The following is a 21,973-nucleotide window of genomic DNA, read 5'->3' as shown; positions in this document are numbered from 1 at the left end:
GATAATCACATTTAAAGTCATCTTTTGGCACTAAGACTGACCCCAGTCTAAGGATTGTGAATTACAGGGATGGGACAGGCTTTTTCCCTCTTGTCTTTAACCAGGTGACAGACTCCCTTATGAGACAGCCAGATGGCAGCCTGCCCACATCCCAAAACACACTAGTCTGTTTTGACACATTATCACAAAACGTTTACCTCTTAACCAATTTATGACTGTTGCATAAAATAATACCCTAAACTCTACAGCAGTTAAACACTATCTAAATAGTATGTCCAATTTAAATGTAAATTTTCAGTGTAGTTTTTACTGTAAGTATCAGCTAGCTAGCTGCTGATAATCAGAATGTGAAAGATACTGAAAAACCACCATTTTAAACTTGAGCTCTTTAACATAATTTGTCTTAGAAGGATAGGAACAGAAGAACCTGCTAAAAGGAATCTTCCACTTTTAAGGCTTCCTTATCACCAGGACTTTGGCTCTACAAAAAAAAAAAAATGAAATTTATATTTGCCAAGCAATTACGCATTTTCCTTTAAAGCATTCCTTCGGTCATGTTGAATACAAAACAGCAGACAAGCTAACAATTATTTAGCAATGGAGTTGATATGCATTTCAAGTGTACTGTCTCATACTGAGGTGATTCAAAACACAAGACAAAATAAGTAAAGCCATATTAGCATTCAGTCTGCACAAGAGATGAAATACCTTCTATTCTATTTTTTTAATGTTGTCCTGCCCAACTTTCCTTCTTTTCCTTTTTCCTCTATACCATGGATGAATCTGTTTTAAGTGTCACATAACAAACATATAATGAAGAGTCATGACATCACAAGCCTCCGAAGATCCTCTAGCTGGGTCCTTTCACTCTGAAGCTAGGAAATCTGCAGGGCAGAATCTCCAAGTTCCTTGAAGAAGGTTTCACTGCTAAGATTGCCGTCCAGGTCTCCTGATGTTCCAGAACCTGGCCCATGGCTCTGTGGCCCTAGTTAGTTGTCCATCCTTACCCAATACAGCTGTTTGGACCAAGTACAGCCAATCCATGCATTGGCCAGAGATGGATGGAGTTTTGCTACCAGGCTACACCAGGGGCTGTGTCTGGCTGTCTTGAAAATCGGAACTGAAAGACAGTTGAGGGGTGGCCCATGCCTATAATCCCAGCACTTTGAGATGCCAAGGTGGAAGGATTGCTTGAGGTCAAGAGTTCGAGACCAGTCTTGCCAACATAGTGAGACCGCAACTAAGCCCGGTGTGATGCTACATGCCTGTAGTTCCAGCTACTTGGGAGGCTGAGGTGGTAGGATCACTTGAGTCAAGGAATTCAAAGCTGCAGTGAGCTATGATTGTGCCACTATACTCAAGCCTGGGTACCACAGCAAGACCCTGTCTCCAATCAATCAATCAATTAATCAAATAAAAGACAGTTGAGAAAGTAACCAGCCAACATAAGGAGATAAAGAAGGAGATATCAGGAAAATCACAGTTGAATTATAGCAGACAGCCAAACTGTTCACTAGCATTTGTTCCTGTGAGCTTCTCGTTCTTAGATTTTCCAACACTTTACAGCAAATTCCTACTTTCCTGAGTTAGCTTGAGTGGGTCTCTGTTTCTGAAAGCTAAGAAACACTACCTATATTACATCAGCCTGGTGCTCCTTTCATGGTATTATAGGACCAGAAACTTCTGACCAAACCTCAAAGCTGCTGGTGAAGTAGAAGCAGCCCCACCCTCTTCTCACACAGATACTCCTTGCTTCCAATCTGGGAGATGATCAAAAGCCAATAATTATTAGAAGAGAGATTAACCCCGTCTGGAAACTCTCAGGGACAACCAGAGCTTCAGCATAATCAGAAAAGCCATAATAACAGTTCAGTTACAATAACACTTAACTTAAAAATAACCATGCTATGTTAGAATGGTGGGAAATCTGTCTTTTGATGTTAGGTGAAAAAACAAATCTTACAAATGGGGAAAAAAATCAAGAAGAAACTCAGAAACAAATTTTAACTTTACTGGAGTTCAGGCAGCATGTACCAGGTTTTCTAAGGGCTGGTCACCCTCCCAGTAAACTCTTTTATGCAGGGAAACTACACACCAGAAACATTAAGTGCCCGAGGACAGGAGTCCCACATTAAATGGCCTGTAAAGGACCAGGGAGGTCATAAAGGGTAAGACATAAAGGGAATGGTGAGGTCTGTGCCTAAAGTGAGCACTCAGTATAAAAGCATTCAAATTCCATTTTAAAGGATTTTCCTAGGTCACTATTGATGATACTATAGAATTAAATACCACTTCTCAAAGTCTTGAACTTCTAAACATCTTACATATAAAGATACACTGCCTCTGAGACACAGAAAATTCAGTATCATTCTATGTTAACAACTGGTGGAAATCAATAAAAAATGAAAGCCCCTTTTAAAAAAATACAAGGCAGACTGACAATTCATACAAGTTAATACAAATGATTAATAAAAGTATGAAAAATGTTTTCATCTTCACTAATTATATATGAACTAGAAGTTAACTGAGGTATCATTTTTCTTTTTTATTTCAATTTTTATTTTAAGGTCGGGGTACATGTGCAGGATATGCAGGTTTGTTGCATAGGTAGACATGTGCCATTGTGGTTTGCTGCACAGATCCTCATCACCTAGGTATTAAGCCCAGTATCCATTAGCTATTCTTCCTGATGCTCTCCCTCCTGCCAACCCCCAACAGGTACCCAGTGTGTGTTGTTCCCCCTCATGTGTCTGTGTGTTCTCATCAATCAGTTCCCACTTATAAGTGAGAACATGCAGTGTTTGGTTTTCTGTTCCTGATAGTTTGCTGAGGATAATGGTTTCAACTCCATCCATGTACTGGCAAAGGACATGATCTCATTCCTTTTTATGGCTGCATATGTACCACCTTTTCTTTATCCAGTCTATTATTGATGGGCATTTAGGTTAATTCCATGACTTTGCTATTGTGAATAGTGCTGCAATGAATATACGCATGGAAATGCCATTTTTCTTTGGTTAAATTAGCAATGATTTAAAAATGAGAACACAGAAAGTTCAGGAAAAGGAGTCAGAATGAGTACTCTCACGCAGATGATAAGCGGGTACTGACACCAGATATTTCTGAGAAAATAATTGAGCAACATGTATCACTAGCCTTGACAATACACTATCAATTTCACGAGTCAGGAAAAGGTTTGCTCTCTTAGAAACAAGCTTATGATTTCCTAGTGGATAGCATAACTTCATTTTGGTCGGTCAAGACAAAGCTCAAATATGAATCTGTGGCTCACCTTTGAACCAGCATGCCACATTTCACTTTAGCCTGGGCTTTCATCTTCTATTGTATCTGTACTCTCCTTACTTTCACTTTGTATCTGTTTATCTCATTTTTTCTACATCTCATTATGAATGCCATGAAGTATCCGTGGAAAGAAATATCAGTGTAAAATGTCATAATAAAACAGAGAAAATGAGGCTTCCAAACTCCCAGGATCAGTTACGGTGTCAATGTTTGCATTGCTATTTCACAAAATGAGGAATTTAGCAAAAAAGTGAGTGAGATTTTGTTTCATGTTACAAAACTAAATACCTCACAAGTTCAGTGAAGTTGCCTCTAACCTTTTAAAGATACAGAAATATAACTTTAAAGCTTTTATTTTTTTGTTAGGTCTGTCACCATGCCAAAATGAAAGTGAAGAGATTAGATAATCATGCCATGGGGTAGTGACTCATCTTCTGAAACATCATCCTCAATATCTCTTTATAAGCATTCTAATCAGAAAATCCATTTGCTGTCTTTTTTGGCCCAATGTCTAAAATTCTTTTGAGCCCAAAGATAGGTTAAAAACCTTGATACAGGACAGAGGAGAGAAGTTAGTGAATTGATTGATGTGTTTCAGTTAATTTAACAAAAGCTTATTCCATACTGTGGGGTTTGTTAAGGTTTGTTAACCCATTTATGCTGGAGGTTGCAAATTTTTGTGTGTGAAAAATCAGACCTTAGCGATGACCTTGAGCAGTAGGATATAAATAACTCCCACAAGCTTCGCGTTCCAATAATGGAACACTAGGCATAAATGGGTTAAGAAGGGTAGATAAGAGGCCGGGCGCGGTGGCTCACGCCTGTAATCCCAGCACTTTGGGAGGCTGAGATGGGCGGATCACGAGGTCAGGAGATCAAGACCATCCTGGCTAACACAGTGAAACCCTGTCTCTACTAAAAAATACAAAAAATTAGCCGGGCGTGGTGGCGGGCGCCTGTTGTCCCAGCTACTTGGGAGGCTGAGGCAGGAGAATGGTGTGATCCCGGGAGGTGGGGCTTGCAGTGAGCTGAGATGGCACCACTGCACTCCAGCCTGGGCGACAGAGCGAGACTCCGTCTCAAAAAAAAAAAAAAAAAAAAAAGAAGGGTAGATGAGAAACAGTTAAGCAGAGCACAGGGTTAATAAATGCCATAAGAGCAGAGCTGGAACACAAACCAAAGCAAATATGCAATAGAAGAAAACTTTGGGCAAATTATTGTAATGCTTGAAGCCCCAGTTTTAGCATCTTTAAAAAATACTGTGCTCCTTATGCTACTTAGCTGTGTTCTTCTAAGAAACAACCACGGCAGCTTCCCCTGGTAGACAAGGCCTGGGCGCAGGAGCAAATCCACCTTGCCATTTAATCTAGTGTGATCTTGGCAAGTTATTTAACCTTTCTACATTTCAGTTTCAGGATCTGTAAAGTGGGCTGGTAATAACTATTTCTCAGGATTGCTGGTAGGATTAAGTGAAGTAAAATATGTAAAGCACTCTGACAGTGAATGGCATATATACTAAATGCTCAATATAGGGTATGGCTTATCAATATTTGAAATATTACTATTCCAATCTAAAAACTGATACTGCCCATTGTTATGAAGCTCAAATAAGATAATGAACATAGATGCCTATAAAAGCAACAAAGATGTACAATACAGGTGAGGACTAATTATGATTGTGAAGAGAGAGCACTTGATACAACCATAAATTCTGCTAAGCTACTTCAGACAGTGTGAGTCACCCTTAATGTAACAAAAGATTTTTAAAAGCAATAAAACCTATATAGGGGCTTCATCCAGTGACAATTCCCAAATTAATATAAAATGTGCCAAGCTTTGGCAGTCCTGAACAAAGTTGCCTTCCAGTGAGTTTTGGGCAAGATAAGATGTTCAGTTACAAGACTTCAAGCTCTGTCCCTTATGTAATTAACATTTCTTAATCCCTACCCCTTTGAAGAAGCAGCCACTAATTTAGGGATATCGTTTTCTGAAGAAAGGCTGCCTCAGCAGGAAGCTGATTGCCCTGGCTGGCCCAAGTACCAGAACCTAACCCTTAACCACCCCAGGCTCCCAAATCCGCCCCAACCTCCGGGACTTGCCCTTCCTTTCATCCACCTTCAACTCTGGAGCCAAACCAAATATCTCTCATTATTGTCTCTGTAGCCCATCAGAGAGCACCCCTAATCCCAACACGCGTACGTATATACACACACACACACACACACAAATGCATGCACATACACGAAGATGCACAAACACACGCAAGCACACCCGCACCTCCCTCTCCCCTTCCCTCCCTCCCTCTCTCCCTCTCTCCCTCTCGCCCCTTGGAATGGCCTCCACTCTCTCCCCAGGCACGGGCAGGAACGCACACACTACCTTATGCTTCTCACACTGCCTTCTCACATTACCTTATGCTTCTCACACTTCCTTACAATGACCACACAGAATAACTACAGAACTCTCAGCACAGGGGGACTGGTGAACCAGGCCATGCACCGATTTTAAAAAGTCAAGTAACAGGTGGCCAAACCTCAGGACAAACTGCAGATTCAGAGGTTATTTCTTCCTTTCTTGGGCAAAGATTTTATTTGCCTCACTCTATGACAAAAGCTTGTCATTTTGCCTCAAACAGGCACTCTGACGCTTTAAAGTGAGGAATCCGAAGCATAAAATAACCACCAATAATGGCAACGAGAGTGTCCCCTAGCCACAGCCTTCTATAGAGTCTAGAGGTCTTCCCAGCTCTCAGGGAAAGTTTTCCACCCTCAGTGGGGGAGATAATTGGCCATGAGCAGATCAAACACATTATAAGATATTCCCGTGTAATGTACTTCTCATCATCTGCCCCACTCAACAATTATTAAGGTTTTGGGATTTAGAACACACATACACACATATATACACACACCTGTATACATACACTCACACACATATACACACCTATAAACACACACACATATATACACACATATATATACACACCTATATATACACATAAACATATATACACACCTATATACACACACGCATACAAATATATACACACCTATATACATACATTCACACATATATACATACCTATAAACACACATATATACACACCTATATACATACATTCACACATATATACATACCTATAAACACACATACATACACATCTATACACATATATACACACCTATACACACATACACATATATACACACCTATACACACAGACACACATATATACACACCTATATACACACATATACACACCCATATACACATACATACACACCTATATACTCACATACATGTATATACACACCTATATACATATATATATGCACCTATGCACACATATATACACACATGCACATATACACACATCTTACACAGACACAGATATATACACACCTATATACATTCACATATACATAGCTATAAACACACATATATACACACCTATACACATATATACACACCTATACACACATACACATATATACACACCTATATACATACACACATAAATACACACATATATACACACACCTATATATACACATATACACACTATACATACATACACACCTATATACTCCAATACACATATATACACATCTATATACATACAATAAACACACATATATACACACACCTATATATACACATATACACACCTATATACACACATACACATATATACACACCTATACACATAAACATATATATGCACCTATGCACACACATGTATACACACAAAAATGTATATACACACCTATATACACACATACACATATACACACACCTATATACACACACGGATATACACACACCTGTATACACACATACGCATATATACACACCTATATACATACATATACACACACACCTATATACACACATACATATATATACACAGTTATACCTTACACACGCGCACACACACATCTTAGAAAATAAACGACAGTAGGAAAGAAACTCAAGCCCATAGGTTTTCCACAGGTTTTCAGATGTTAAGAACAGAAGGACCACTCCCATTCTCTCTCTCCTGCCCCCATCCTGCCTGCTCCGTGGACACAGAAGTGGCCTCAGAAACGGGGAGGGACAAGTGGACTAATGTTCTCTTTATGATTTGCAAGATGCCTATGCTTTTGCGGACTCTCAGATTATACTTTTAGACAGAAGCTAGATTTCAAAAGAGGGCTATTGGGAGACAGGGATTTGAAGTCCCAGGTGGAGCCAGGGGCAGTTGCTCCCTAGTCCCTCTGTCACCACCTGGTGAAGGATTTGTGTGGATACCCCGCCCTTGCCACCCCTCACCCTGACCCAGGACATTGCTGCTTTATTTCTGTCCCCTGCCCCTGAGAACATTCGAATTTATGACCCCTGATCAAGTCCATTCTACTTGTTCTACAAATGAGAAAACATAATGCTCACCATAGGAAAGTCACTTGCTAAAATCTTCTCTTTTATACCCAACCAAGTGCTTTTGAACCTCTATTTCTAGTGCAGGATCTTGAGTCAGGGAAACAGTCTTGTCTGGAAGTTCCCTCCACCAGCTAAATAACCTTTGACCTTAGAGTTGGTTGATCTTCAAGACTCCTTCGCCTTCATGCACTAGTCACTATGCGTTATCATGCTCAAATAGCAACCTGCAGAGTCCTCCACATGCCAGGCCTAGAGCTCTGTGCACACTCTAGATATTCCCACGATGATTCTGGGGAGGCACATTATTCACACAATTTTACAAATGAGGAAGGTAAGGCTCAGCGCAAGGGCACACAGATGGGGTCTGGACTGTACTTGAGCTCAGGCCTCTCTGATACCAAACCTACCTATCTGGAGTATGCCTTGCTGCCTTGCAAATGACTACCATCTCCTTCAATGAGACACAAAATCAGAACTCATTTGGCCCTGAATAAAATTAAATGCCAGGGTTACCAGTGAAACAGCAGAAAAAGGCTCTGCCTGTCTACCTGGGATTGTCATATGGTTTCTGTGTATTTGCAGCTGCTCCTGCTACACTAGACGTTCCCTCAAGGAAGCTGCTTTGCCTTATGTGTTTTGGCCTCTCCCATGTGTATAATCACTTAATACTGCTTGGAGGTATTGCTCAACAGCTTCTGATTTTAGGTTCTGATCAAATTTTACTAAAATAGGCCTCTTGGGAGGATGCATTTCATACCACTCTATGGGTCCTTAGAAAGGTCCTTTCTTCTCTGGTCATCACTATGCCCTCTCCTACTTTGATCTACCCTTGGGAAAGTATATCTCAAAGTACACAAAATCACAGGTTTGGTTTTCACAAATAAAACAAGTTGTGTTCATAGCAGTAAGAGATAAGCCTGGTCAACATGGCGAAACCCCATCTCTACTAAAAATACCAAAATAACCGGGCGTGGTGGTGCACATCTGTAGTCCCAGCTACTTGGGAGGCTGAGGCAGGAGAATCGCTTGAACCTGGGAGGCACCTGACTTCAGGTGATCCACCCACCTTGGCTTTTAGTTTAGTTTAACTTTGAAGCAAGGATGATAATTGTCCCTCCCTAAAACTGGTCCTCTCCCTGTTGGGGGATGAAAACCACCTTTGTAAGACTAATGAAAGACCACAAGATTAGAATTTTGGGAGAGTCCTGAATTCTGCGAAGATGTAGGCATCATTAAGGGACAACCAGCCACTGTCCCCCAGCTTACCTTTCTACAATTCCCTTACTGTTCAGGGAACACAAGTTGTGTCTATTGCTTTCTAATTTTTCCAAAGTAAATTAGGCAACAAATTCAACTCTAAGTGGTTAAAAAAAAAAAAAAAAAAAAAAAAAAACATATTTGCAAAGTACTTGAGTATCAAAGGAAGTAGTTGTTTTAGAAGTAGCATCAGTTAATGAGTAGTAATAATACTTACAACCCATATGATAATCAATCTTCTGGATAAATAAGGGTCAATATTCCAGTGAGTGAATGGAAGAAACGTGATGTAGAACACTTCTTGGCCCAAAGCAGCTGAAAATTGGAATAGGTAATAGTAGAAATAATTCTTCACAACGTACTTCTGTACATAAGCCTAAAAGACAAAAGTTAGAAGACTCTGTGAGTTCATGCAATATGTCAAGTTTTAAACATCTCTGTCTAAAACTCACAGGTCTCAATTGCCAAGACACTGTCTCCTCTCCCATTAGGTTATTAAGGTATCATTACTGTGGCTGAACACTTTTCAACCTCAATTTATTCAAACAAACACAGAGGCTGTGAATTTTTTGTAAAATTAAATAAGCAATATCCAAGACAGAAGTACCAGGAGAAGACACACACAAAAAAAGCCAAAAACTTTTTTCTTGTATATGCAGAGAGCTAGAAACCTGGAGAAAGTCAATTCTGTTAGGACATTATATGGGTCTCTGCAATAGGCAGAGTAATGCTTCCCTCAAAGATTTCTATGTCCTAAATCCTAGAACTGAATATATTACCTTACAGGGAAAAAGAGACTTGAAATATGCAATTAATGATCTTTCTATTTTAAAATTTGTATTGATACATAATAATTGTACACATTTACGAGGCACACGTAATATTTTTATACATACGTATAACACATAATGATCAGTCAGGGTACTTCAGATGTCTGTCACCTCAAACATTTATCATTTCTTAGTGCTGGGAACATTTCAGATATTTTCTAGCTATTTTGATATTCTTTTTTTTTTTTTTTTTTTTGAGACAGAGTTTTGCTCTTGTTGCCCAGGCTGGAGTGCAATGGCACAATCTTGGCTCACTACAACCTCCGCCTCCTGGGTTCAAGTGATTCTCCTGCCTCAGCCTCCCAAGTAGCTAGGATTACAGGCATGCACCACCACACCCAGCTAATTTTGTATTTTTAGTAGAGATGGGGTTTCTCCATGTTGGTCAGGCTGGTCTCGAACTCCCGACCTCAGGTGATCCACCCACCTCGGCCTCCCAAAGTGCTGGGATTACAGGCGTGAGCCACCGTGCCCAGCCTGACAATAACATATTCTTAACTGTAGTCACCTGATTGTGCTATCCAACACTATAACTTATTTCTTCTAACTGTATATTTGTATGCATTAAACAACCTCTCTTCATCCCGTCTCCTTCCCAGCCTCAAATTAATAATCTTGAGATGGGGAGATTATTCTGGATTTTCTGGGTGGTCTCAACCTAATCACAAGAATTTTCTTTAGAAATGGAAGGAGGAGGCAGAATGGTCAGAGTCAGAGAACGATTTGAAGACGCTAAGCTGCTGGCTTTGATGATGGAGAGAGTGGCCCTGAGTCAAGGAATCTGGAGAGCAGCCTCTAGGAGCTGGAAGAAAGCAAGGAGTCAGATTCTTCCCTCCAGCCTCCAGAAGAAATACCACCTAGCTGACACCTTCATTTAGGCTAAATCAGATCCACTTTGGACTTCCGAACTATAAGAGAATAAATCTGAAACTGCTTTTGCAAAGATTATGAAAGAGAAGAAGTCTAGCCTGGCTGACTCTATCTTGCTTCTAGCGTCACAGGCTGGCTGTATTCACTCACTCCTGGGTGTAGGCCAGGCTACCCATGGGAGGAATTTAGTTTAGTTTAACTTTGTTTATTTTTTATTTTTTGTTTGTTTGTTTTTTTGAGACTGAGTCTCGCTCTGTCACCCAGGCTGGAGTGCAATGGCACTATCTTGGCTCACTGCAACCTCTGCCTCCCAGGTTCAAGCGATTCTCCTGCCTCAGCCTCCCAAGTAACTGAGACTACAGAAGTGCACCACCATGCCTGGCTTATTTTTGTATTTTTAGAGAGATGGGGTTTCGCCAAGTTGGCCAGGTTTATGTCCAACTCCTGACTTCAGGTAATCTGCCTGCCTTGGCCTTTAGTTTAGTTTAACTTTGAAGCAAGGATGGTAATAGTCCCTCCCTAAAACTGGTCTGCTCCCTGTTGGGGGATGAAAACCACCTTTGTAAGACTAATGAAAGGCCACAAGATTAGAATTTTGGGACAGGCCTGAATTCTGCTAAGATGTAGGCATAAAGGACAACCAGCCATTGTCCCCCAGCTTACGTTTCTACAATTCACTTACTGACCAGGCGTGTGACTTCCCCAATTGCTCCTATATCTATATCATCATCATCGTCATATAACATCAGTATTGCAGAACCTAAGATTTGTCTTTTGAGATGTTTTCCAGACTTTTGCATTCTGGTGACCAACTGACTCCACCTGGACCCATGACTCATGACTCCACTGGTCCTGTTGCCCCCACTCAGAGGCTGATTGGAGTAATAAACTCTCGTCTTCCACTTGGCTAGTGGGCTCTGCATTAATTAAACCCTTTCTCAACTGCAATACAACCTGCCTCAGTGAATTGGTTTTATTTGTGCAGCAGGAAGAACCCATTGGGAGATTACAAATTTGCATTTTAAGCCACTAAGTTTGTGGTAATTTGTTACAGCAGCAATGGATAACTAATACAAAGATGTTAGAAAAATCACTTGCCTCCGAACCTTACAAATTCATCTTTTAAATGGGACTAATGAAGTTAACCCATCACAATGATGGTGTGAGAAATGCTTAGCAGAAAGTACACACAAGACCTGTTAAAATGCATTCTCATTTTTTATCATCCTTTTCTTCCTACTTATCCTGGGAGTGGGCACAAAAGAAAGACTTAGGGAATTAAAACAGCAAATCAGCAATCTAGTAAAAAATATGGTAAACACCTTTATATTATGGGATCTTAACAACTTAAAAAACAAAAACATGGTCACCCTGTTACATGAAACTAAAAAGCATAATTTTAATCCTACTTAAGGTAGTCGTAAACTTTATAAAAATAAAATCAAAGTAAAATGCCAACACTAAAATAGGAGAGAAAAAGAGACAACACTGTTACAGGGAGATTTTTCTCAAGACTCTTAGAGATCTGGATTTTTGTTTTGTTTTGCTCTACACAAAGTCTGAGGTTCTGGAATCCCGGGGGGACTTCAGAAAACAAGTTACATTTGTTTATGTATTTATCCTGTAAATATTCATTCTGGGCCTCTGATGCCCATTCTGTGCTAAGTGCTAAGCATATTTGGAAGAGCCAGGTGTGATGTCTGCTTCAAGAAACTCTTATGGGAGAGGGGGGAAGAGCACAATTTGGGGGAATAAATTTTTAAAGGATCATTGTTGTATTTAAGGCCTTAAAAAGGCTGAGAGTACTTTTATACTTGAGAAATAAAAAAAATGACCTTGGAAACTGCAAGAACATAACTGTACTTGACACTATTGGCTATCAAGTATGCATTCCTCTCTTTTACCTCACTAAGAGGTTCCCAGTTTTGTTCCAGCAGCTCTACCTCCCCAACATAGCCCTGAGGGAAAGTTGACACTCCTCTCTGGGAATGGATCTAGATTCATCCAAAGGAGTCATGATAAGCATAAGAATTCAGTCTCAAGCCGAGCAGTGCACAGGACTACCGGGAGACAGTTACTGGTCAGGGGTAAGTACAGGTAATCTAAAAAGGGGTCTCCCACCAGGGATAAACTTTACTTCCAAGTGAATTCAATTGAAAGAGAATGGCAATACATTCATCCTAAACAGGAATGACAATAATGCACAAATGAATTAGATAAGGAAGTGTAGAGTTTCACCCCTCTGCTAAGATACCATGGTTGCATTTGCAAAACAAGGACAAGGGTCCGAGACAAGTTAAGTGACAAATGCCTCTCTCTAGAGCGGAATCATGAACTGCCTGAGGTAAGGACTAATCTCTGCAGGTTCTGTTTACAAATATACAATCCAATAGGCCTGACCTTGAGGCACACCCTATAAAGAGCTCCTTTTTACATAAAGGTTAGTTATTTTAGCCCATCAGCTACCAGATACACCTGGTAATCTTTCCAGCCTTGAAGCTTTACAAGGATAAATTTTGCCGACTCTAACAAAAGCCTCGCCGCTATCATTTCATGATACCCAAGTGTTATATGACATTATAAGTACTCAGCAACCATCATTACCCTACTCTAGAGACCGACCTGAGACCACGTTCAATATCTTAATCCTAGTAAACAATTGAAAAGACCACCAAAAGTGATAGCAAACTGCTTTAGTGCTACATATCACTAACTAATATCTTTAGACAGGCTTTATTACAATCTCTCAGGAATTTGTTTTTTGAGGGAAAAGCTAACTATTCTCCAACTCTTCTCAGGAACAGAATAACCAAAGGTGAAGTTTAAAATATCAGCATATATAGATGACACCCCAAGGATTTCTTAGATAACTTCTCTGTATACATGATTAAATCGCTTGAGAGCCAATACTTCCCTTTAAATTCTTTGGGGCTTAGATGTACCTAAATAAAACAACATGTACTTGTCTTTTTTATTTTATTTTTTAATTTTACTTTAAATTCTGAGATACATGTGCAGATCGTGCAGGTTTGTTACATAGGTATGCGTGTGCCACGGTGGTTTGCTGCACCTATCAACCCATCATCTAGGTTTTAAGCCCCGCATGCATTAGGTATTTGCCCTGCTACTCTCCCTCTCCTTGCCCCCCACCCCGCTGATAGGCCCCGGTGTGTGATGTTCCCCTCCCTGTGTCCATGTGTTCTCATTGTTCAACTCCCACTTATGAGTGAGAACATGTGGTGTTTGGTTTTCTGTTCCTGTGTTAGTTTGCTGAGAATGATGGCTTCCAGCTTCATCCATGTCCCTGCAAAGGACATGAACTCATCCTTTTTTATGGCTGCATGGTATTCCATGGTGTATATGTATCACATTTTCTTTATCCAGTCTATCATTGATGGGCATTTGGGTTTGTTCCAAGTCTTTGCTATTGTAAATAATGCTGCACTAAAACATAAAACAACACGTATTTGTCTTTTTAGAAGAAGGATGAGTTTCCTTTGTAGTAAATCTCAGTGTGTGTGACTTCAATACATCTTTGGAAATAGCAGGAATTTCAGTTCCAGTGTGTGTGTTGTTCCTACTGGGAACAATTAGAAAAGGAGGAAATAGTGGTTAGAAATGGTAGGTAAAATAGAATGGCAGAGAAGAGAGGAGCAAAAGCTGAGGCCAATGAAACCAAGTTCCAGAATTCTACCTCTACATTTCTGACTAGCCAGCAAAAGAGCTGATGGCCTAGGCCTTGATGGCAGGCTTTGAGGAGAGCCACTCTTAGAAATAAAATGCTTCAGCCAGGCGCGGTGGCTCATGCCTGTAATCCCAGCACTTTGGGAGGCCGAGGCAGGTGGATCACGAGGTCAGGAGTTCAAGACCAGCCTGGCCAAGATGGTGAAACCCCGTCTGTACTAAAAATACAACAAATTAGCCGGGCATGGTGGCACGTGTCTGTAATCCCAGCTACTCTGGAGGCTGAGGCAGAGAATTGCTTAAACCTGGCGGGGCGGAGGTTGCAGTGAGCCGAGATCATGCCACTGCACTCTGGCCTGGGCGACAGAGTGAGACTCCGTCTCAAAAAAAAAGAGAAATAAAATGTTTCTTAGCATGCATCTCATCTGTCACACGGCAAATGAAGAAGTGTCTGACAAACAAGAAATGATAAAATGAAAATTACCCACATTATTATTACCCATTATTACTAGCTGCAAAATGTTACTGATATTCCTCATGAGAGGCTCTTATTTATTGGTTTATTTTTCTGAAAGTTTTTTAAAAAAAGGTTTTCCTAGGGCTCCTTATTATCTCAGGCTCCCAACCCCATATTCCCTTTCAGGTCGTAAGTTCTTTAAATGCACATTTTCCTAAAATGGGATTTTTTCAGCCATTTAACCTTGTGGTTGCAGAAGAGCTACTCTATCTTGCTGATATTGGAGTATTAAGTGTTGTTTGCAAGGCTGCCTTCAATGTTTAAATAAACCAGGGAAGAAGGGGAGGCATGCAGATTGACTGCATGGTGGAAGAAAAAGAACATTGAGAATGTATGACTTACTGACTAAACTCTGCCAATGAACACCTGAACAGCGCTTTGCTTTCCAAACACATACAAACGAGTCCTAAATGCAAAGGAAATATACCCAGGTCAGCGCCACTGGACATAATAAGGGCTGATCCACACAGCAGAGGAGCGAATGCCCAGCAGACTTGGCGGCCAGCCCAGCTTTTGAGCTTTCAAAGGAGGAATACAAGAAATAGCTTTCAGTCAAAACAAAGTGTGACCTTGGGGAAGTCAATTTGCCTTTCCGAGCCTCAACAGCCTCAACTGCAAAGAATGCAATGGATGGAGAAGGATTAGCTCAGTTGTTTTTTAATGTACAATTTTTTTTTTTTTTTACAAGGAAGGAAAGGCTCATTAAAAAAAATGTTACCCTAGGACCTACTATATAAAATGATATAACATTGAAAGTACTCATTGAAAGTACTGTACTAATTGGCTGAAAATGAAGTAGGGTCCACCAAACCTCTATCTCAGGCCAGCTGCTCCCCGCCCTGCCACAACCGCCCCACGCCCCAGTCCTTCCCTAGAGGGAGCATCCTCTCAGAGCAGAGCAGTTCAGTAATCAATTTGAAAATCATGGACCTCAACCTCTTCCAGATGCCAGATATCATCTTCCTGTAATTAACTTTTGGTCTCAAGTACACAGGCTATAGCTATTCTGACCTTGAGGTCTTTAAAGAATTTGATAAACTGTAGACCAATGTCATTGCAAGGTTGTATTACTTCCTCTTTTTTTTTTTTTTTTTTTTTTTTTTTTCAGATTAGAGCTTTAAATATACATTTTCTTCCAAAGGTCAAGTCCAAGATACTCCACCACTTCAACAGAGCCAGGAGTTCACATCTCGGGGGGATGGTAATCTGCAACTCTAAGCCATCCAGTTTAATTGGAAACAGCAGAAAGAGCTTGTTCTCTGGGGCTGAGAGAGATAAAATCTACACAGGGTACAACTCAGTCTTATTTTAAGATAATGTTAAGATTCAAAGCTCTTTTACAAAACACACCAAGAAGCAGCCTTCCCTCCACAGTGGCTTTGCTTTTGGAGTTTTGCAGACTGACTAGAAGGAAGCAAATGAAATGAATATGGAGTGAGCTGACCTGGCCAGCAGGGAAGAGGGAAGGCCTAGGGGAGAGGGAAACGGATGCTGGAGGCAAAGTGTCTCAGATTGAACTCAAGCTACCTATGCTCCCTACCCGGATAATTTCACATAAATGACTTGATCTCACTGAGCTTCAGCTTCCTCACCTGCTAATGGGAATAATAACAGTACATAGCACACAGAGACCTTGGGAGGATGAAACAAGATCGTGTTGATGGTGTGTGCAAGGTACTCAGACCAGAGCAGGCAAAGAAATGTCTCAACAGGACATGGCTGTTGATGACGATGATGATGGTGGGGGTGGTAGCAGTGAGGCTTCTAGAAAGCACTTCTCAATTGTAATATGCATCCGAATGACCTGGGCATCTTGTTAATGAGCAGATTTTGATGTAGTTGACCTGGGGCAGGGGAGAGACTTCTCAGGAGCGCAGGTGATGTTGATGTTGCCATGTTGCTGGCCCATGGACCTCACTGTGAGTAGCTTTAGGATCAAGAACACCCCAGTGAAGGGTCTTTCAACACAAAAGTAAGGCTCTCAGATTTAATCCTCAGTATTAGAGGTTGTCTCAACTGGCATTAAGAGAGTAAGTAATGTGATCCAGGTGATAGATTAAAATGCCGGTGACAAACCAGAGGGGAACAGTGAACAGATATCATGGAGGATCCTGCAACACAGGAACTGAGCCCAGACAAGCACCTCAACCCTAGAAAGTACCAAAGGGAAGGCACAGGTAAGACATGCCTCCCTGAGACAGCAGCCTGATCAAATGACTGACTGATGATGCAGAAAGAAATATGCTACCGCACTTCTTGCCTTGATTTGAGAGAGGTTTACATAAATACTGGAATGACAAATTTGAAATTAGTTAAGGAGTAATGAAGTTTGAAAGCCTTTCCTAACTTCTCAGAGCATCACAATACCAAAAAAAACCCAAACCATGTTTCCCTAAGAAGGGCTTTTGCACTACTGTCAGAATCCTGGCTTAGAAACAGGTTTCTCAGGCCTTTGCAGGGAACAACTGTCGTTATGTTTTCTGAAAATAAAAATTAAGGCTGGGCACGGTGGCTCACACCTGTAATCCCAGCACTTTGGCAGGCCGAGGTGGGCGGATCACAAGGTCAGGAGATCGAGACCATCCTGGCTAACATGGTGAAACCCCGTCTCTACTAAAAATACAAAAAATTAGCCAGGCATGGTGGCATGCGCTGGTAGTCCCAGCTACTTGGGAGGCTGAGGCAAGAGAATCGCTTGAACCCGGGAGGTGGAGGTTACAGTGAGCCGAGATTGCGACACTGCACTCCAGTCTGGGTGACAGAGAGAGACTCTGTCTAAAAAAAAAAAAAAAAGTTGAAAACAGCAAAGTTTTTCCAAACAGGGGCCATGTCTACATAGAACATTTATTCACTGTGTATGCTTCAGTGATGTAAGGTTGACAATAAACAAGACTATTTTTAAAATATTATTTTTAAGTAGAGACACGGTCTCACTATGTTGCTCAGGCTGGTCTTGAACTCCTGACTTCAAGCAATCCTCCTCCTTTGGCCTCCCAAGGTGCTGGGATTTCAGGCATGAGCCACCACACCCAGCTAGCAAGACTACTTCATTTAGCAATAAGTGCTATGATGAAATTAAAGCAGGAAATGGGTTACAAAGTGATCAATGTGTGTCTGGGGATGCTTACCACAGAGGAGCCATTTGAGCTGAGCCCTGGATAAGGAGAGGTGTTGCTTCTTTGAGGGTCTGCGGGTCAGAGAGAGAACACTTAGTGAAAGGCCCCGAGCAGGAGGCAGCTCTGCCTGCTGGGATATGTGTGAAAGAGACAGAGAGGAGATGACCTCAAGAGCAGACGTGAAACCCAGCCCAGACTTGAGACTGAGGCTGGAAGGAGCAGAAAGCCACGGGAGGGTTTTAAATGGGAGCACAGCTGGATTTACTCTGGCGAGACTAGAACAAATTTTGGCTCTGAAATAGTGGGATGAAGCCCTGCTTTAATTCTTTTGTTTTTTGATTTCTTAAACTTGGTGAGAAAATATCATTAATTCCCAGTTCTGAACTGAAAAGCCACTGGGGTGAAATGGCATCATTTCTACCATGAGGGAGACCTGTGGTGTCCTGAATTCACAAATCTATTTACTAACCTGGCCCGTCACTTTTAATTACTCACATTTTTTTTTAAGAGAATCAAGACTTTCCAACCTATAAAGAAAATTAAATGATGATTACTCAGGAAGCCTAAGAAAGATTGACAGTGTCCTTTGAAGGAGAAAACAGAAGGAACAAAAATGCACGAGGGCTTCTTCTTTCATCTTCAAGTCCAGATAGAATTACAAGTTGGGTGATCTAGCCAATGTCTAAGCAGCGCTCAGGTGATTAAAATTTCAGGATGGCGAGACTGAAAGTCAATAAAATGTAAGGACAACTTCTTGGAGTCAGCTTGAGAGGGAACTGCACACTCATCACTGTCACCTGCTTAGTGGGCGTTTGTCGGGATCCCTCTGCCGCGTCCAAGGATAAGAGGGAGGGGTTGAGGGGACTGAGCCCAATGTGGCTTTCATTTTACAGTGGAATTTCAGTTGTAGTCTTTTACACAATTTGAACTGTTTTCCTCTTGATAATCTGTCATATTTCAGCTCATCCTCTGAACATCTAATATCTTTTCTTCCTTTTCCTCAAGGTGGACCAGGACTACAAATTAAGAAATTCTTGAAATTGTAAGACGGTGACCCATGGTGGCAACAATGCTCTTCTTGACTCTAGAAAAGGGTCTTGTAACTAGAAAAAACACTGTCTCATCATCACTTAAAACCCTGTGCTTGGCTGGGTGCAGTAGCTCATACCTGTAATCCCAGCTGTTTGGGAGGCTGAGGTAGGAGGATCGCTTGAGGCCAGCAGTCTGAGAAGAGCCTGGGAAACATAGTGAGACCTGTCTCTACAAAAAATTAAAAATATTAGCCAGGTATGGCGGCACACACCTGTGGTCCCAGGTATTTGGGAGGTTGAGGTAAGAGAATTGTTTGAACCTGGGTGGTGGAGGCTCCAGTGAGCCATGATCGTGCCACTGCACTCCAGCATGGGCAACAGAGTGAGACCCTATCTCAAAAAAGCAAAAAACAAAAAACCTCTGTACTTGAAGGACACAGCATTTGCTTAGGAACCAAATCTGGGCATAGGATAAGGAGAGGGTTAGAAGCGAGCCTTTATCTGGATAGGACAGAAGTTTGCAGTCATCATTTCAGAGACCAGGAATGTGAACTTCTGCTAGAGAATTTCTTCCACAGACAATAAGAGACATTGGCATCGATACAAAGAACAGAAATAACCACTGCCATTTTTAAAGTGGGTGGGAGAGCCAGCTGCCCTTTAAATAATCAAAATGTCTTAAGAACTTAACTGTTTTTCAAAACATCTTGGATCTGCTAAAACCTGAAACACATTGAACCGAACATTTTTCCATTTAATTGTTAAGCCCTTGTATGTGCGGAGGGATTTGGCAGGCAGATGTTTCTGATTCATTTATATTAACTTATCGAAATGATACTTGGAAGAGCTGTATGATGTTCGAGAAGGAGTGTTATAAACTTCAGTTTACTCGTTTTCATCCAGGCATTTCCCCTCACCCCAACACACACGTACAGGATTCAGAACTTGGGAGGGTTGATTCAGTCTCTTCTAACCTGGCAGCATATCCTCACCCATCCCTACCTCCCTTCAAAAAACATTTTCTGAAGCATTAAAAGGCACTGCCAAAAATGTAAGAAAATTATTCAGGCACAAATAAAGTTTTTTCTGTGATAATCTTTTATGTACCAAGATTTTAAAAGCAAATAGGTAAATCATACAAACACAAAACTGAAGTCTGACAAATTTGTCACCAAAGTCAAGGTGGTTTTATACAAGGGCTTTCCCACTTCCCTCTTTATTTGGGCTAAATGGCCACACAATTTTTAGCTTGGAATTTTCCTTCAGGACAGTCATGTTAGTGGGTGCATGTGTACGTGGAGAAGGAGGATGAAGCAAAATGGTATCTTCATGCTACTCCTCCCATTTCTTTCATTTTTTAAAAATAGAGACAGGGTCTCACTCTGTAGTCCAGACTGGGCTCAATTCTCAAGAGACCCTTCTGTGGCACCATGATCAACTATTTTTTTTATATTTTGTAGAGACAGGGCCTTACTATGTTCTTGAACTCCTGGCCTCAAGCAATCCTCCTGCCTCCCAAAATGCTGGGATTATAGGCTACTGTGCTCAGCCGCTTCCCCATTTCTTGAATCCAGCCCTTTGCTTTTCAGAGCTCTAAAGGAATCCAAGATGGTAAAGACAGTGCTTGGGAAGGATTTTCCTTTCTTGATCCTTCCCAGTCCCTGGGGTGACTGTGGATATGTGGTAGTGGATATCCGTGATCAGTCAGGGATGGAATAGACTAAGTGGGGACAGAATGGAAGAGGGAGGACATTTTGCCGAAAGAGTCTTGCTGTCTCCACGCTCCTCCTAAAGTCTTGCCTAGAGCAGAAATTCTTGAGAAGTTCCATCAATTTCCGTCACATTTTCACACTGTAGTTCCCCAATGGGAGGCTGTTGCTGAGGAAGTTTAAAGCCATTCGTCACAAAAATAAACTCAGGAAAAGCTTTGAAGTTGGGTGCATACACATGAAAGAACATTAAGAAGAAAACCATGCTGGGTGGGAACAATGGTCCTTCCCACCCAGACTGCCTCCGACCCTGCTTGCTTTGTGCTCTGAGAATTTTTGTTTGTTTGTTTTTCTGATTATCTGATTATCAATTTTTTTTCTGATTAACACATTTTACTTGAGAACATCATGGAAGTTCAAAAACTATATAAAAATAAAATCAAAACTGCCATTGTCCCACCCCTCAGACAGTCCTCTGGAACATTCCTCCTGGTCTCTTTACTATGCATAATCGTGAGTACAGGTGGTGGTATGTATCTTAACGAAATTGTGATTGCGATTAAGATCGAAAATCTTAAATTTTAAAGCATTATTCCATTGTGAGCATTTCTCTAGGTCCCTAAATATTATTTCAGACCATTCTTTTGGCTGAGCTTAGCTTTTTACCTGTCTAGATCCAGTTTTGCTGCATTTCACTTCCTCATCCACCCATTCTCACAGCAGATCCAACAGCTGACCCCTACAGCAAACAAGCCCACCAGATGACCGGTGTTGACGTGAGCATGAGTCTTGTCACCCAAGGGTCTTCTAACTCCCTGCTTACTCCCTGCTCACTTTTGCTCTAACATGAGTCTTGTCACCCAAGAGCGTTTCTAGCTCCCTACTCACTTCTGCTGGGGTGCATGGAGACCCCATTCCCATGGACCTCTCTCTACCCTGCTCATTCCTTAACCTGACCAAATAAGCATCTGTGTTGACCATGTTCCCCGCCACCATCTGCTTGAGTTTCTTGGCCTTACGATGTTTGCTTGTGTTATTCTCCTGAGGACCCAAGATCTCTCTGCCATGTTTTGCAAAAGCTTCAAGCATACCCTTTAAGGCCTCTCAAGGACCACAGCTCAGAGATACACTGCTGAAGAAATAAAGAACGACCTGGGGACAGGCATGACTCATGACGGTCACTGTGCTGAGGCAGAGGGACAGTCCCCTAACCCATTTCACACAGGTAAAGCCAAGT

At 41.3% G+C, this 21,973-nt stretch overlaps 1 protein-coding gene across 1 annotated transcript in view; it reads right to left on the bottom strand.

Moving 5' to 3' along the window:
- The window catches only part of SGPP2 (sphingosine-1-phosphate phosphatase 2), a 135,513-nt gene that overhangs the window by 75,788 nt on the left and 37,752 nt on the right, over positions 1–21,973 (bottom strand). Inside the window, exon 2 of the mRNA XM_526109.9 lies at positions 9,197–9,355. Within this exon, the coding sequence (XP_526109.2) occupies positions 9,197–9,355 (159 nt within the window). The remainder of the gene's footprint in view (positions 1–9,196; positions 9,356–21,973) is intronic.

This window comes from Pan troglodytes, chromosome 13 (genome assembly GCF_028858775.2).
Source record: "Pan troglodytes isolate AG18354 chromosome 13, NHGRI_mPanTro3-v2.0_pri, whole genome shotgun sequence".
NCBI lineage: Eukaryota > Metazoa > Chordata > Mammalia > Primates > Hominidae > Pan > Pan troglodytes.
Note: the sequence above shows the minus strand (reverse complement) of the source record. Positions and strands in the feature narration are given on the sequence as shown.